Raw genomic sequence first — 18,755 nt, 5'->3', positions numbered from 1 at the left:
TTTTAAAAATTGACCGACTATGCTACATCCCGTCTGCTGTTGCCCTGAGGTCGTTTGCACATAGGCCTGCCTAGCCTACCCTGTCTACTTGGCAAAAGGTTTGCAAAATAATATTGTAAAAGTTAAAACTTTTTTTTTAGTTATAAGTTTTTTTTATTAGTTTATATTTTTTTATATTATTATTATTTAGTTTAGTTTAAGTATATAAAAGTTACTTAAAAAAACAGTCATTGCATAAAGATAGTACTGCAGTTCTTGGAGACTACAAACAAGCAATTCATCATTTTGTTTAGTTTATTTATCATCGTCATCTTCCAACCAGACAGTGGGGAGTAGCCTAGTCTAAACATCCAACTCCAAACAGTCAAGTTTTAGTGCTTAACGTGAATATGGAAAGAAAGTAGACAACACAAATTAAACCCAAACACAATCGTCACAAAAGAAGGAAATGAAATTCAAAATGAAAATAAAATATCTTCACTTCAACCACTAACAAATTCCATTTCAGAATCTATCAGGCCTAAGCATACAAAACATTGTTGTGCAAATCACATTGAAGGATATTTGTAAAACTTGAGTAAAGATATCAGAACTCAACTGCCTACAAGATTATGTAGGTTCACAACTCAGGAAAAGTATTTCACTAGAAGGCCATCACGCTGCAATTAGGCAAAGGCGAAACAGGCCCAGGTAGAAGCCATTTTTCTTGATAAGAGATCTGAGAAGCTCTGACAGTGAAGGCTAGGCTATTTTTTTTAATGCTCTACATCCCATACAATTCAAAATAAAATGTTGATAGAAAAAGGACTGTTGACAGAAAAGTTAAGTCCTGAGTTATGTGAATTTCACTTCACTTTATGTCATTTTCCAAATATAAATTGCATGCATGATTATATTGCTGTGATATTATATTGCTCATCTCTTGTTAAATGTGAAGTGTAAAGATCTAAGTTTGTCTTCATTATTCATATATCCTCAAATACCAAAAAAGGTTGGTGGTCAGAAGTGCTTTGTCACTGATTCTCTCTCTCTCTCTCTCTTCTTCACGTCTTAAAAGAGTTGTTTTGACTTGTAAAGCTTCATTAAGGAGTGTAGGCTACGTCTAACCAAAAAGTTCCAAAGGCACACTGCTTTTTATAGTTAAATTGCTTGCACCATGCTCTGATGAAGACATTTTTTGTCGCAACGCGTACAGTAAGCCCACCTAAATTAAAGGCTTTTTAACTATAAAAAACAGTGTGCCTCTGGAATTTGTTTGGAATTCTACACTCCTTAATGAAGCTTTACAAGTCAAAGCAACTCGTTTAAGACGTTCATTACTCATATGTTGCACCATTCAGGGCAACGTCTCCTTCATTTAATCCTTAATTTGTTCAGCTCGATAGTTTTTCACAGCACATTTAATGTTTGTATCTGGCTTCAGGCAGTTTTCATCAAGAGCGGCGCCAGAGATTGGGTCCGTTTTGGTTCTATAAGAAATACAAATGCTCATCATTATCTGCCTAATACAAAACTACAAAGAAAGAAAAGCACAAGCAATCTCGTTTTATTTTTAAAGAAATAAAACTATCTGTGCCAGTGACTTCATTGTGTAGATCCAACTTACTCCTTCAGGTAATTTTCGATTGCTCGTCGCTCATAGGCAGTGCCATATGTTGTTTTTACAGGATCAACAAACATCTTCTTTGTCAACGGACATATCAAGTGAGGGGGCACAAATGACTGCTGAGCATCTGAACCCAGCAGTTTCTGAAAAACATTCAGTTAGAAGTTAAACATTCACACTGTTGCTGTTACAACAGCAAGCTGCCCATACAAAGAGTAAACAAAAGTGAAGTGCTCTACATGGGCTGAACTTTATAGGTACTCAACCATGCCAGGATGCCGAAGGTGAGCATGGATTGTATGAAGCAACTGTAAAAAAGATAGACTTGTCGACTTGCAGCCGTCGTTGCTTATGGATCTTTAGGAAATGTCAGCAACATCTGTATTTGCTGATGTTGCTGACATCTCCAAAAAGATCAGGTCAGTGTCATATTTAAATGTCAGCTGGTGGTCAATAAGAGAGCCAATAGCTTTTGTTATTTTTACTTTCTCCCCTCAGATCTTCTTGCCATAACTTTTACTCACAATAGACCTCCCACGGCCTTCTCTGCCTTCAAATGTGATCTCTACACTTTTCTTTTCATGAGCATTTAACTTCCTCTACTGCATAATCAGTTAGCAATAGTTATTATGGTAATATGCATAATGTTATTATTGAGAAGTGACACAGTATAACTTAAGTATAACTGAATTATTTGACATAAAACATATTATTGTTATTTAACCTACTGTACTGGATTAAAATATAAAAGTACAAACAATGGAAGGTGCTTGGGCTAGAGGACAAGAATATGACTATGTGCCGCATGAAGTAGGTCGGTAGAGAAAGTGAAGAGAAAAGATGTCATACAATACATAAGATATCATAAAATCAACCTGGTTTTATTGCAGCCACATTCCCCCAAGAGTGTTTCTTTGCATAAAATGTACAAAATGTTTGTAAAAATTCTGGACACAAAGTTTTTCTATGTGGTCAGGAGGCGGCCAAGAGGTGTACCTTTTCCATATCATACATCGTTGTCTTGGCAGCGACTTCTGTGTTTTTCTGGGCCTCTTCTTTATACGTGTCGGGATTCAACATAAACTCTTCTGCTAAGACACTGGAATAATAGCAGTGAAGATACTACATTTCATTGTTCATACCATTACATTGTACAAAGATGAGGACAATTACCCTACGGACCTAATACTGATTACAATTAACATGTACTGTCTTCCAAGTGAACTGATTATATCCCATGGTGGTCTATCTGGAGGTCAGACTCCTGCTTCAGATCAGGTGATGCTCAAGCCTATAGTTCATCCACGGCTAACCTGAAAAGGGGCATTTAAAAGGCCAAGCACCACCACAAGCTAAGGATTGAGGATCACTTCAAGAACAACTCTGACCCACGACACATGTGGCAAGGCATTCAGGCAATCACAGATTACAAAACTACTAACTTCACCCCCCCCTGTCACCTACACCTCCTTGCCTGATGAGCTGAACCACTTCTATGGCTGCTTTGATAGGGACAACAAGGAGGTGGCCATCAAGGCTGTGGTCTCTGCGGATCACCAGCCCCTCACACTCTCCACCACCGATGTGTGTGCGGCACTGAGCAGGACTTATGCACGTAAGGCTGCTGGTCCTGATGGCACTGAGCAGGGCTAATGTACGTAAGGCTGCTGGTCCTGATGGCACTGAGCAGGACTAATGTACGTAAGGCTGCTGGTCCTGATGGCACTGAGCAGGACTAATGTACGTAAGGCTGCTGGTCCTGATGGCACTGAGCAGGACTAATGCACGTAAGGCTGCTGGTCCTGATGGCACTGAGCAGGACTAATGCACGTAAGGCTGCTGGTCCTGATGGCACTGAGCAGGACTAATGCACGTAAGGCTGCTGGTCCTGATGGCACTGAGCAGGACTAATGCACGTAAGGCTGCTGGTGCTGATGGCACTGAGCAGGACTAATGCACGTAAGGCTGCTGGTCCTGATGGCACTGAGCAGGACTAATGCACGTAAGGCTGCTGGTGCTGATGGCACTGAGCAGGACTAATGTACGTAAGGCTGCTGGTCCTGATGGCACTGAGCAGGACTAATGCACGTAAGGCTGCTGGTGCTGATGTATCCCCGGACGCGTACTCAGGGCCTGTGCTGTGCAGCTGACTGAGGTTTGGACTGACATATGTAATCTGTCACTAGCCCATGCAGCTGTCCCCGCGTGCTTAAAAACCACCTCCATCATGCCAGTGCCAAAACACTCCACTACAACGAGCCTTAATGACTTCCGTCCAGTTGCACTCACCCCCATCATCATGAAGTGCTTCGAGAGGCTGGTCCTGGCCCACCTCAAGATCTGCTTACCACCCTCACTGGACCCCTTCCAATTTGCCTAGCGTCAGAACAGGAGCACGGAGGATGCCATCTCTACGGCACTTCACTCTGCCCTGTCACACCTTGACAATAGCATCACCTATGTGAGAATGCTGTTCATTGACTTTGGTTCAGCATTCAAACACCATCATCCCCTCCATACTGATCACCAAACTCAGTGAACTGGGCATCAATACTTCCTTCTGTAACTGGATTCACCTACGACTGCACACCTGTACATGGCTCTAACACCATTGTCAAGTTTGCAGACGACACAAATGGATTGGTCTCATCTGCAATAACGATGAGATGGCTTACAGGGAGGAGGTCCAGCAGCACCTAACATTGTGGTGCACTGACAACAACCTGGCTCTCAACACTTAGAAGACCAAAGCGCTTATTGTGGACTTCAGGAAGTCTAAAGCTAGCACACACACCCTTTCTCATCAACTGAGGTGGAGCGTGTCACAAGCTTCAAGTTTCTGGGTGTCTACATTTCTGAGGACCTCTCTTGGACCATTAACACCTCTACCCTGATCAAGAAGGCTCACCAGCATCTCCTCTTTCTGAGGAGACTAAAGAAGGTCCACCTGTCTCCTCAGATCCTGGTGAACTTCTACCACTGCACCATGGAGAGCATCCTCACAAACTGCTCTGCCTACGACCGGAAAGCGAATTTCTATTTAATTGTGAGCAGCTATTGCTGAAGTCAAACGTTAAGGTATTCCGCTTTGTGGTATCTAGGGTCTGCTTTCTGTTATGCTAGGCTGTCCGAAACAAAGTTCATAGCTGGTACCTTAATGTCTGCTACGGCAAGTGACTTGTTAGAGAGCTGAAGGCAGCAAGACAGCAGACAGACCCAGGATGTAGGTGGTGGTACATGGGGAAAAAAGTTTGGGAACTGCTGCTCTAAACCACCTTCTTTAATCCAACTGTACACTACTGTCTATTCTGCACTATATTTCTTGTCCTGTCTATGCACCACCTCTGTACTTTGTACATCACATTGCACTTTTCTGCCTTTTTGCACTTCTGGTTAGACGCAAACTGCATTTCAGGGGGCGGCTGTGGCCTACTGGTTAGGGCTTCGGACTTGTAGCCGGAGGGTTGCCGGTTCGAACTCTGACCAGTAGGAACGGCTGAAGTACCCTTAAGCAAGGCACCTAACCCCTCACTGCTCCCCGAGCGCCGCAGTAGCAGGCAGCTTGTGCTTCACCTCACTGTGTGTTCACTGTGTGCTGAGTGTGTTTCACTAATTCACGGATTGGGATAAATGCAGAGACCAAATTTCCCTCATGAGATCAAAAGAGTATATATACTGTACTCTGCACAATGACAATAAAGTTGAATCTTTATTTGAATTGCTCACCTGTCTAAAGGATCATCGGTCTTTGGGGCTATGAGGACTCACCTGTCTAAAGGATCATCAGGCTCTGGGGCTATGAGGAGGCCGTACACTGCATTCAGGATCTCCCTCATGGTGATGTTAGCAGAGTAGTTACGATCAAATATGTTGTGACAGATCCGTCCAACATTGTTGATATTGCAGTGGTACATCTACATAATTGTTAAGGAGACTTTACAATTTTAGAGACATTTACTTGGTCAGGACCCTTGTTGCATGTAAGATCTAAAAACAATAACAAGTGTCAAAACACTACCAAGCAGACAACTTCTATTCAGGAGGAAAAGAGAAAACAGCAATACACACAATTCATCATTTATTAAGCATTTGTAAACTATTACTTTTTGCACCTTCACCATGACACCCACTCTCTTGAGCACCTTGCCAGGCACACACAACTAAGGACTATGGTTGGACTACTGTTTGCACCTTCACCATGACACTCACTCCCTTTAGCACCTTACCAGTCCTGGCCCTGTCACTACAAGCGTCTTATGCTTGATCACCCTCAAGCACATTGGACTTTCTTAATTTAACTTATATAGTGTATTTAGTATTTAGTTTTGTTAGTTTCTTATCTTATCTTCTACTGTCTTTATTGTACAGTGGAGTTTAGTTATATGTTTATACTATACTAATGTTTACCATTTCTGTTGTAAGTGCATGTTGTGTGTTATGTCTGTATGCTACTGAGACCCTTGAATTTCCCCTTGAGGATCAATAAAGTATCTATCTATCTATCTATCTATCTATCTATCTATCTAACTATTAGTAAATGGTTTGTTCATCATTTGTAAAATACACCTCATATGTTAATTATTATCAATAAAGCATTTGTAAACACAGTTATAAATGGTTTGCTCATAGTAAATGAGCCTATATCTAAAATATAGGCTTATTTAGGCTAATTACTTTTTAATACTTGTTTTAAATAAATGATGCAATAATCATTTGTTGATGAAGTAATATTTCCATTATCTAAAGGTACACTATGCAAGATTTTCACCTTTACGAAGCCAATTTGATGGTAAACGAACTTGTAATTGGCAAATCGTTCCAAACCTAGAATAGCTTTACAGCATAGAGGTAGCCAGATGCTAACGAGAAAAACCAGCCATGCAACTTTTAGAACAGCGCCATTGTACAACATTTTCATTGTGTACAGGGGATAAGTCACAAGAAGTTTGCTATTTACAATAGCAGAGTAAACTATAAATGAAGAGTTTTTTTTATTCATTTCAATGAATATTTAATGAATTCATTTTCATGAATACTGTTTTCCAAGTATTTTCAGTAGAAATGTAACTAAGTAAAATTAAATCAAATAACAATACCCAATCAAAACAACACAACAGCAATTTGATTGATATTACCTGAAATACAAAATTAAATAGCACAATTTTATAATGGGCTTAAAAACGGAGATATAGCGTTTTGGAACCAAACTCTTCAAATATATTGTGACTCTACAGGGAGCTCTACAGTTGGCAAATATACCTAAACCTGCATAGTGTACCTTTAACAGTTGTTAAATATACATGCACTAATGATTAGTTAGGGTGTGGATACATATTTTATAAACCACTTCCTATAATTCATGATTAACTCAGGAGTTACAAGTGGTTAGTTAATGATATTTTGTGAGCTCATTTAAAGTGAGGACATTTTATGCTTTGCAACGCATTTACAAATGAGTTTTAAAGGTTAGATTTGTATTTATTCATTTAGCAGACCCTAACTTTTATCCAAAGCGACTTACACATGTCAATTAAATTAAAGGCCAAGGGCACAATGGTGGAAGCTATCCACTACACTAGTCATTAGGCTACTTATTTTAGTGGAGAAAGAAATACACTTCCTACAAATATAAATCAGGTTTGTCAGAATCAGTGCTGGTTACCAGATAAAATGAAATGATACTTTCAATACACTTAAATAATGTCCTTAAAATTGTTATAGCAGTCTCTCTGTCGTAAATTTATACTTCAGAAGGATACTGGTGTGATAAAACGCACAAGAGGCGGTTTCACAGGATAGGAGTCCCCAAACTGACAGTAGAGTTCAAAAACTCCGTTCTCATACGGAGTCTCTGGAGGGCCCTGCATCAGGATCTTCCAAAATGCTGCGAGGGTTTGAGGTCTCAAAATCAATATACATTTGCTGCATTTCCTTCTTCAACATCTGGTGGCCAATACACCAATTTATAAGAAACTAAACATGGCTTACTGAAGTCTGTGTTTGAGGGAGACTGCATAAGAACCTAAACAGGACTTAAAAGTCTGTGTCTGAGGGAAAGACTGCATAAGAATGTAAATATGGTTTACTGAGGTCTGTGTCTGAGGGAAACATAAGAATCTAGACGTGGCTTACTGAAATCCGTGTCTGAGGGAAAGATAAGAATCTAGACGTGGCTTACTGAAGTCCGTGTCTGAGGGGAAGACTGAACAGTAGGGATGGGGATCGCAGTGCAGGCTTTTCAGCTCCTCCATGATGCGTCGGTCCTTCTCCATGAAGCGTGTCGTCTTTGATTCCAGAATCTTTTTCTTCAGAGCACTATGATTACAAATTGACTTAAGTACAAATACCACAAAGGTTGTACAGAAAGTAACAGCAGTTGTGGACAATTACGGAAATATGAATAAATAAATATCTTACTCCTCAGTCACCACCACTTTACTCTCTATTCCTGGGGGCAAGTTCACCTGTGGCGTCACATCATAGCCGAGGGTTTCAAAGATTGTTGTTAACTCATCCTATAAAAAGGGTTTAGGAGTTAGACATATGACCATCAGTAATGATATAGTCATGAGTTTAGGAGAATTCTGGAATGATAGTTACATCTGAGGCTATTTAATGCAAATATAATGTGTATGTCCATGCTCTCCCAATTCCGTGGTAGGCTATCCTATGATCAAGGTGACTGTTCTGCATCAATATTGTTTCATCACCTTGACATACCACAGGCATATCACGGTTCTCAAGTCTCACACAATGGGCGTGAGACACACGCAATTCAACAAGTTCACATGCTCACACGCCACACCTTGCATTTCTCACGCAGAAATATTAGGCTACTATGTCAAGGTATCTGCATAATTATTAGAGGTGCAAGGATTTCTCGCAGGGTTTAGAACTAGCGCACCAGTCACTGGCCAAATAATAATAATAATTAAAAAATAGCCACCGACATCCAATCAAAACATAGTGTTCGTTGTATCCGGGTAAAATTCCAAAATAGGACATCCACTCCCTGCAACCACGTTATGCTTGTGCGCTTATGTGGGGTTACACGTTTAAGATTTCAAAACTGCACCAAAATGCTTTTTATTCAGAAATTCAACTGTCTGTCATTTAGTAAACCAGCCTACTTATGGCACTTTACAGTGTGTTTTATTTATAAACTAAACTAAACTGTCGGTCATTAAGAAAACATAATGATTGTGTCGTTGTAGCTTTGTGTAACCCAGACACCAGCAACGTTCATTTTATACGACCAATCACTCTCGTGGCTGCCTGCATTTTCCCTGTCGTCACAGCTGCAACTTTCGCACTCGTTTGTGCTTTTTAGCGGCGTGTTCATCAGACACCCGTCTGAGACTCCATGGACCATGTCAACAATGAATGAAAATTAGCTTATTATCAATGAGTGTTATCAATTTGAGCGAGTATGCTACAGTACACATTTTTTTTCTAAAGATACAGGACTGCTGCAGACAATGAGCTGCCAAGCATCATAATGTAATAGCGACCCAATGTACTTGCTGTCCTTATAAAAAAAGAAAATAAAAAGTTGGTCTCAGCATTCACATTCTTGGTCCAATGGTTCAGTGACAATAGGCTACTCAAGTGAATCAAGAAATTAGCCTAATAAATAAAATATTTGTCTCACTCAGCACATATATCTCGTAAATTGGTGAGCCATTGACTATCCCACCGTCAAGATTATTATATTTCAAGATTCCAATCTATCCCACCTAAATATGAAAAGTTATTTCTACTGACATGCTTCCTGATGACATAAAAACACAAATGGTTTCCCCTTGATATAAAGGCTGACATAACAGACATAGCTATGCAAGATGGGTACAAATCCCAGACTGTCCTGAAAAATAAACAAATATGGATGGATGGATGTAGATACAATGACAAATTCAAGGTCTTAAAGGGTTAATGATTCTTTCCAAAAAACTCACCAGAAGTCTTTATTAAATTCTACCTTCATGAATGAGCACACAAAGCCAAACATTTTAGTGAGCGAGTGCCTACCCCCCCCCAACAACAAAAAAAATAAATCTCACTCCAAGCTGAGCTCAAAACTTGAGAACCCTGGCCATATGCTATAATCTTAATGGCTAAAAAGCCATTTACTTCAGTCTGGATGGCTGATGTAGATTTTGGCTTGAGTTTCCTGCTTTCCAGAGAGAGGACTGTTTCCATTTCAAAGAGCTTCAGAGCCATTTTGCTTGTGTCTGGTTTAAAACAGCAACCTCCTACAAGTGAAAGGAAATGGTTGTCAAAGGAGAAATCTGGCGAGTTTTCACAAAGATTTCCGTTTCTGGAGGTCATTGAGTACTGTCAGTAGGCCTACGAAACAAAATAAAAACAATCGGTTTTACCTAGCTCGAGCTGCTACAACCAGCAGCTAATGCAGCCAGGCAGCTACAGCGCTATAGCCTGGCTCCGCCTGTCTAAGTACTTCGGGCCAATTTCTTTTCCCTACAGTACTTCGTCTGGAATAGCTTGATTCGCCCTCATTTACTTCAGCTTCTGTATGTAAGTGAACAGAGGGCGTCCCTGAAAGCGATTACGTTGCACAGGCATGGTGTTTCAATTACTACGTCCCCGCCCCCGAAGCAGACTGCTTGGAATACATCAACGTAGGGAGCGAAAAGGCTTATGAAATGTTTGAGCAAATGTGAATAAAAGGCACAAAATAAGGTTGGTGTGAGTTATCGGTGTGTACGTTCTATTTTTAGCTCTTTCTCGTTTACTAACAGGAGTGTCACGAATGAAGTCACAGTTGAGCTGCCTGCCTGTGGAGTTGGCAAGCTTAACTTTACATGTTATAACGTCAGCTAAACTTAAGTCATACCTTAATTCTGTGTCACTTGAAAAACGCTGGTTGCTAGTGAGTGGTTCAAAGCGGTTCAGAGAAACTCCAAAGATTTTAAACCTCAAACTGTGGCCTCTCACCCGGAAATAAATGTTTGCCTATGGATCTAAGCTAGCCTGGAAAATCCAGACCCTGATAATCTAGAAAGATTAAGGGTCTGGCAAAGAGCAATGTAATGGCCCAACTCAAGGGGCGGCAACAAGCATGCATTTAAAAATCTCACTGCACGCAATTGGATAACACTAGACCATGTTTACTCTGAATGATTTCGGACTTCGACGCAATCGGATAACACTACGACGACCAGGGTAGGAATTTCACGGCGGCCATGGCCGTCGTTGCCCCTTGCGATGGCCGTGATGCCCCTTTGAAAATCAGAGGTTTACAGGCCACTGTGGCCTTGGTGCCCCCTTCTTTCAATATTCTGGTGTGAGTCTGACTAATAGCGTATTTTATTAGCCTATGGCCTGTCAAAATAATCTTAGCATTCACAGCGCAAATTAATTTAGTCTTTTACGCAGTGGAGAAAGTGACAGCGCACGGCAAGATGAAATTGCGTCCAAATTCACCCATTCTTCTCAGTTGAACTAATCGTGAAGTAGTGTACTCATCACACAGACATCACAAGTATAAGATCATCACATGAAAGAGCTTTTTCTCAGCTTTTAAATGATGTTAACCGCTAATTGCTGTGGTGGAGACAAGTAAATAATATGATTAAATTTAATCATAAATTCTAGGTTCTGCGCTTATCTCCCTACCCATTCATCTCGATGGAATACTTCACAAACCCTTCGTTCAACACATGACAAACCATATATAAAAAAATAAACAGCAGACCTTACCAAACACAAAGGTGTAAAGCTGTCCCCTGTACAGTTAGCCGTTCCAGAGTAATCCGGTTTTGAATTTGCAGCAAATTTCGACATGCATGTGTAGCGGGGCTCTACAGTCAAAATGTCAAATGAACTGTCTGGGGGTGGGGGTTGTGCGTGTGTGTGTGTGTGCGTATGCTTGTGAGACGTTCCTCCACAGGTGCTGCCGATAATGGAGACAATTGACAAGACCCGTGATTGGTGGCTGGAGGGGATAAAAGCTGACTCGGCCCTCTCATCGGTGCGTTCCCTTTATCTGCAACAGGCGCCCGGATACTTCACGCACCGCAACCCACGAGAGCCGAGACCTCGGGATTACCGCCTCTGACTTCCCAGCTACAACGGCGAATTGACCAAACATCCGTTCGGACACCGTGAGGGCCGCGAAAGGATTATCCAACGCACCCGATTCTTCACGTGAAGGAAAGTAATTGTGCCGTTGTCTTGTGAGTGGGTTTTACCCCGCGATTTATTGTGGCTACTTTGCTGATTCACTTCCTCCTCCTCGCAGTTCCTGGTGGAGTGCCGACTGTTGACATTCAAGAAGGAGCATTGGCGGCGAGAGGCGCAAGCTACCCTGTTTCAGTGCGAGAGACAAGGAGGCCGAGGCGGCGGCGACTTCCTGGTTCTGTGTTGTGGATTACGAACTGTGGGCTGGGTCGTGAGTGGTTGCTGGACTATTCATTCACCCTCTGTACAATCAATTGTGTGTTACTAGGCTGGCTATAGTTTGACCCTTGAGGTACAACAACAGACACACTGGATATATATAAAACTCAGTTTTATTACAACATTAAAAAAAAGGCATATAAAAAACACCCAATACATATATGTATAAGTAACTAGGTCCTGGTGCTTCAAACCAGTGTGGAAGATCTAGAGAAAGTAGCTAGTTAGCTACTTCAAGCCAGTGTGGGGAATCTAGGGATGGCAGTTAGCTAAAATGTCAGCAGCTACAAAATACTGTTTTAAACCAGTGTGGAAGATCTAGGGCCAGTAGCCAATTAACTACTTCAAACCAGTATGAAAGATCTAGGGATAGCAGCTAGTTAAGTGCAAGCAGCTACACAATACTGCTTTAAACCAGTGTGGAGGATCTGGCGCCCTCTAGAGGGGAGAGAAATCATATAGTCACAGTTACTCTAACGCAGGTAGGCCTATTACTAGCGATTCACACTCGTGCACAAAATCACATCACACGCACCCACAAAAGATCACACTATTGTGAAAACAAGGGCAGAAAAGCCACAAATGTAAATAGTAGAAGTATTCAATCGAACTAGCACAACACGTTACTCCAAAGGGTGACACGCACACACAGTTAATTGCTACTACGTTAAAGTAGTGTTTACACAATGGATTTCCCCACCCTGCACACACTTCTAAAAAAACTGTAGCGAGCAGCCTGACCTTCTATCTTAACTATAGCCAGCCTAGTAACACACAATTGATTGTACAGAGGGTGAATGAATAGTCCAGCAACCACTCACGACCCAGCCCACAGTTCGTAATCCACAACACAGAACCAGGAAGTCGCCGCCGCCTCGGCCTCCTTGTCTCTCGCACTGAAACAGGGTAGCTTGCGCCTCTCGCCGCCAATGCTCCTTCTTGAATGTCAACAGTCGGCACTCCACCAGGAACTGCGAGGAGGAGGAAGTGAATCAGCAAAGTAGCCACAATAAATCGCGGGGTAAAACCCACTCACAAGACAACGGCACAATTACTTTCCTTCACGTGAAGAATCGGGTGCGTTGGATAATCCTTTCGCGGCCCTCACGGTGTCCGAACGGATGTTTGGTCAATTCGCCGTTGTAGCTGGGAAGTCAGAGGCGGTAATCCCGAGGTCTCGGCTCTCGTGGGTTGCGGTGCGTGAAGTATCCGGGCGCCTGTTGCAGATAAAGGGAACGCACCGATGAGAGGGCCGAGTCAGCTTTTATCCCCTCCAGCCACCAATCACGGGTCTTGTCAATTGTCTCCATTATCGGCAGCACCTGTGGAGGAACGTCTCACAAGCATACGCACACACACACACACGCACAACCCCCACCCCCAGACAGTTCATTTGACATTTTGACTGTAGAGCCCCGCTACACATGTCTCCAAATTTGGGCTTTAAGTTTCACAAAACAAACAAGGCCAAATAAAAAATAAATGTTACAAATATCGCCTAGATATCTGTAAATATTAAAATCAGAGGATATACAGCTGACTAAGAATTTGTGAAAGTAGCCTTAATGAGCACAAAATAAAGTATAAGTATATATAAGTAAATATACTCTTTTGATCCCGTGACGGAAATTTGGTCTCTGCATTTATCCCAATCCGTGAATTAGTGAAACACACTCAGCACACAGTGAACACACAGTGAGGTGAAGCACACACTAAATAACACACTGCCTGCAACAACAGCGGCACTCGGGGAGCAGTGAGGGGTTAGGTGCCTTGCTCAAGGGCACTTCAGCCGTGCCTAGTGGTCGGGGTTCGAACCGGCAACCCTCCGGTTACAAGTCCGAAGCGCTAACCTGTAGGCCACGGCTGCCCCCAAATGCTAATCCTGTATCAAGCATGCCTCAGGCTATTAGTTTCCTAAAGCTGAGCTGTGCTTAAATTGTTCAATACATGATTTTATAACAGGCCAAATATAAAATAAATGTTAAATATAGCCTAGATATCTGTAAATATAGCCTACTACTGTATACTAACTTTGGCCTTGGTGCCCTGACATGTGGCCTTTGTGCCCCCCACCAAATATGCCCAACTGAAGGCCAAGTGGCCTTGCCCCTAAAATGGTGAAATTCCAAGCCTGACTACGACCAATGTGTACTGTCCTCCAACGTTGCAGCGCTGTCTTCATCGGTTTAGCTGGTTCCCCCGGAATGCAAGGGGAAAAAGTAACGTGCATCATTGCTCTTTGCCAGAGTGTCTCACAGAGACAATTCCATTGTGCTCTCGCGAGAACTCTGGATTTTCAGGGTAGATCTAACTCCATTGTACCTGCAATCAGTATAAGTATATATACTTTTTTGATCCCGTGACCCCACACACTAATCCCGGCGCAGTGAGCTGCCTGCTACAACGGCGGCGCTCGGGGAGCAGTGAGGGGTTAGGTGCCTTGCTCAAGGGCACTTCAGCCGCGGCCCACTGGTCGGGGCTCGAACCGGCAACCCTCCGTTTAAAGTCCAGAGTGCTAACCAGTGGGCCACGGCTGCCCCTCAAATCTGTTGCAGTTCCACTAGGGGCGATCACAAATAAGTGCAAAAACAATGGGGGTCTATGGAACTAGACGGCTACATTTGTCTCTTTCACCTGGTTGTCGTTGAAAAATCGAAGATTTGATTGTGGTTTCTGCAAGGTATATAAGTATTAAGTATAGTATATATACTCTTTTGATCCTGTGAGGAAAATTTGGTCTCTGCATTTATCCCAATCCGTGAATTAGTGAAACACAAACAGCACACAGTGAACACACAGTGAGGTGAAGCACACACTAATCCCGGCGCAGTGAGCTGCCTGCTACGACGGCGGCGCTCGGGGAGCAGTGAGGGGTTAGGTGCCTTGCTCAAGAGCACTTCAGCCGCGGCCCACTGGTCGGGGCTCGAACCGGCAACCCTCCGTTTAAAGTCCAGAGTGCTAACCAGTGGGCCACGGCTGCCCCTCAAATCTGTTGCAGTTCCACTAGGGGCGATCACAAATAAGTGCAAAAACAATGGGGGTCTATGGAACTAGACGGCTACATTTGTCTCTTTCACCTGGTTGTCGTTGAAAAATCGAAGATTTGATTGTGGTTTCTGCAAGGTATATAAGTATTAAGTATAGTATATATACTCTTTTGATCCTGTGAGGAAAATTTGGTCTCTGCATTTATCCCAATCCGTGAATTAGTGAAACACACTCAGCACACAGTAAACACACAGTGAGGTGAAGCACACACTAATCCCGGCGCAGTGAGCTGCTAGGCAGCCTGAATTCCAGGGAGCAAATTTTCGCCTCAGTTAGGGGACCAATCACAGAACGGAGGGAGGGCAGCAAGACGATGACGACACACCGAAGCCGTTATGAGCTATGTACAGACGCATTTGATAGACATTTGTAGCACCCAATAAACGGCTCTGTGCATTCGTAAACCACGTTTCAAATATGAGAAAATGAATGTCCCAGACCCCATCTCAATGAGATGAGGTCTGACGTTAGCCAGGCTAATTTGAAAGGCTTTTTAGAACAAATAAGTGACTCAAAAATCTAATACTCAGCGGTGTGTATTTTATCTGCCCTCTCTTTCGCATGCAACATTTACATTTCTAGACTTATATCCCGAGAAAAGTGGTATTGAGGGGTACAGCTCCATAGACCTCCATTCATTCTGCACTTATTTGTGAGCGCCCTCACGTGTAACCAGAACAGAAACCAGAAGATTCCCGAGAGTGGCAGTTCTCCCCTTATTAGACATTCTCTGGCCAGACTCTCGGCGAAGTCAGAGAGTCTGGTATCCAGGCTAACAGCGCTACACTCTGTGGGTATGTCTGTGAGCCCCCATGTACATGCCCACAGAATGTAGCGCTGTAGCTTCCTGGCTGCATTAGCTGCTGGTTGTAGCAACTCGAGCTAGGTAAAACTGATTGTTTTTGTTTTGTTTCGTACCAACAGTACTCGCTAACCTCGAGAAATGGAGATCTAGGCCAATGTGAAAACTTGGAGGAAATGGTTGTTGAGGAAATGGATGTTCTACAATAGCGCATATGTACACAACAAAAATCTATATACAATTTGAAAGAAATCCATTTCAGAATAATTATTTGACAATATAGAATACAGGCCTGTTACGTTGCTGATCCCATGCAGTACATTGTTAACGACTTCTCCTACCAGGATGCCATCAACCACAATGCTGTTACTCAACAACTTGTTCACTACAGAAACAGCGGTACTGTTTGACCTATCAAGAAACCAATTAAATTCAAATCTTAGAGCTGACCCAATATTGTGAACAAATATACAGAAGAATCCTAAAGAAATACTCACCCTTCATCATTTCCATCTGTTAAACATATGACACGTAGACGGCACTCAGGAAATGTTGCTCTAATTTTGCTCAACTCAGAAGCACTTTTAGCTAATGCATCATATAGCGGTGTACATCCATCTGCCTGAAGACTCTGAACATGTTCCTGAGGGAAGAATTCAAATCATATGATTAATGCCCTGATACAACCACGCACCTTGATGATGATGATGATGACTATGGAAGTAATATGATTATTATTGTGATATATGAATGTGAATATTTTTATACCATATTTTGTATAAAACATACATATATGGGCATATATAGGCGTATTCTAACACCTTATTTAATAGACAAACAGTCGTTCACCTTGAATTTCTCCAGGTTTTCTGTAAACCTGTGCATAATTTTGACTCCTGTCCCAAAAGTCACCAGACTGATCAGATGTGGGAAATCATACGCCATGCTTCTGTTTGCAAAGGCATAAAACAGCTGTTTCACAGCATCAAGCTTTCTCATTTTGGTTTCCGAGTAGCATTCTTTGCTCATAGAACTACTGGTATCCAAAAGAACCTAGAGAAAAATAGCATTTTAATCATGACAGCATTTTACTGAAAGTATTTTTGAAGTATTGAGATGTCAGGTTATTAGATAGATTTAATCTAAATTAAAACAGGGTGTTGCATAGGCTAGAAATCTAGACGCACCCTAGCGGCAACAAATGTAATTTGCAGCCAGGGTAGTCTAGCAAGTCTCCGTTGGCCTGCGAGCTGGAAAATCCAACTTCGATCAGGCCAACCACATCGTGTATAGAGTCAGTGGGCTGGCTTAACATAATGACGGCAGAGTTGTGACGGTTCCGTGTGAATTCCCTGCTACTTGAAAACAAAGAAGATGGATGCTGCTACTGCCAAACAGTGGTCTTTGAATCGTGACTCAAGTTAAGCTTTTTTATGTTGGCAAAAGTTTGATCAAGTAGCCAACTTGCTCCGCTGGTGGGAAAATGCACGGGACTCATGAGTTGTATCTTGATGCGGGTCTGGCTCTTTAGGCTAGGTGTTGCATACATTGTTTACTCAAGATGTATTGGTGAAGTTTGCTGTTTTTATCAGTTTTTATTCCTCTCCATTCTACATGTTTAAGGCATTTTTCCACATTTCTCTATATTTGTGGATCCTGAACTGAAGTATTGCATGATCATCTACAACAAATTATCAGCATAATTAAAATGTTTAAAAGCATTTGGAAACATTTACAGAACTATACACAATAGCTGAAGTGCCCTTGAGCAAGGCACCTAACCCCTCACTGCTCCCCGAGCGCCGCTGTTGAAGCAGGCAGCTCACTGCGCCGGAATTAGTGTATGCTTCACCTCACTGTGTGTTCACTGTGTGCTGTGTGTGTTTCACTAATTCACGGATTGGGATAAATGCAGAGACCAAATTTCCCTCACGGGATCAAAAGAGTATATATACTATACTATACTATAACTGCAATTTTGTGACAAAACAAGTATATAAGGATAATTCCAGTTTTTAGCACTTTAAGGCCCTTTTCTGGTTTGTTTTGGATGAACTAGAGTGGTGGACACCGAAATTTTGACGATGGGTCCTGTCTCGACATTCTGACTCGTTTTGAATTGCCTTTGACTGGCTGGCTATGGGCATGCAGATTGAGGGGACTCAGCCAAAATGTTGAATGTTTACAACTCTCATGCCCCTCCCCCACTACCACCGAGTACCCTCTCATCGAGTTTGTGCTCGTCAGTGCGCACCAGACTGCACCAGACTGTGATTAACAGTCAGATCTCACACAGCCCTGCTCTGATTGGACCAGGAGAACCAGGAGTTGTGGATTTTTGCAAAACAGATTTTTTTGCAAAATCTGTTGGGAGCATAGTGTCGGTTTCAGTGAATATGATGAAAAAAATCTTGCCAACTGCAGCTTTAAACATCATCTAACATGGTTAGAGCAAATCATGTAAAGTTTTGCAAAAATGTTTAAGAATAGAGAACATACCATTATTGCCTCTTTTGGGGTTTTAGTCGTCCTGACTGATTGGTCTGTCCTGTTATCTCCTAGTCTGAAAATGTCATGAGGTTTCATAATGTTTATTGTTTATGGTATTCATGTCTTACACATGTTGCATAACTTCAAGAAATCAAGCTACATTATCTGAAATTAGTCCACTGATGAAATCAAGCATGGTTCACTGAAAGTTTTCAATGGAGATGAAAATCAAATTATTTGACTGTCTGCACCAACAATTTTCACTACTGAAAAAGTCGCCATTTTTAATTACATGATTATATGAACAGATATTCTGCTATTTAGCAAATGTTAGCAGCTGGACCCTTATTGTATCCTTAAAGTTGTCATTGTCAGTGTTAGTTTAAC

General features: G+C 42.1%; 1 protein-coding gene across 6 annotated transcripts in view; it reads right to left on the bottom strand.

Annotated features, from left to right (window-relative positions):
* Positions 1–280: 280 nt before the first annotated feature.
* Positions 281–18,755, bottom strand: part of LOC121715137 — an 86,621-nt gene continuing 68,146 nt past the window's right edge. For all 6 annotated transcript variants that reach the window (XM_042100534.1, XM_042100536.1, XM_042100532.1 and 3 more), the window contains 12 exons: positions 18,378–18,441; positions 16,728–16,931; positions 16,376–16,521; positions 16,171–16,289; positions 9,737–9,858; positions 8,024–8,121; positions 7,785–7,921; positions 7,366–7,490; positions 5,375–5,520; positions 2,603–2,705; positions 1,607–1,749; positions 281–1,469 (listed from right to left, as the gene is read on the bottom strand). In XM_042100534.1, coding sequence (XP_041956468.1) covers positions 1,358–1,469; positions 1,607–1,749; positions 2,603–2,705; positions 5,375–5,520; positions 7,366–7,490; positions 7,785–7,921; positions 8,024–8,121; positions 9,737–9,858; positions 16,171–16,289; positions 16,376–16,521; positions 16,728–16,931; positions 18,378–18,441 — 1,519 coding nt within the window. In that variant the 3' untranslated portion in view covers positions 281–1,357. The remainder of the gene's footprint in view (positions 1,470–1,606; positions 1,750–2,602; positions 2,706–5,374; positions 5,521–7,365; positions 7,491–7,784; positions 7,922–8,023; positions 8,122–9,736; positions 9,859–16,170; positions 16,290–16,375; positions 16,522–16,727; positions 16,932–18,377; positions 18,442–18,755) is intronic.

This window comes from Alosa sapidissima, chromosome 8 (genome assembly GCF_018492685.1).
Source record: "Alosa sapidissima isolate fAloSap1 chromosome 8, fAloSap1.pri, whole genome shotgun sequence".
NCBI classification, from domain to species: domain Eukaryota; kingdom Metazoa; phylum Chordata; class Actinopteri; order Clupeiformes; family Clupeidae; genus Alosa; species Alosa sapidissima.
Note: the sequence above shows the minus strand (reverse complement) of the source record. Positions and strands in the feature narration are given on the sequence as shown.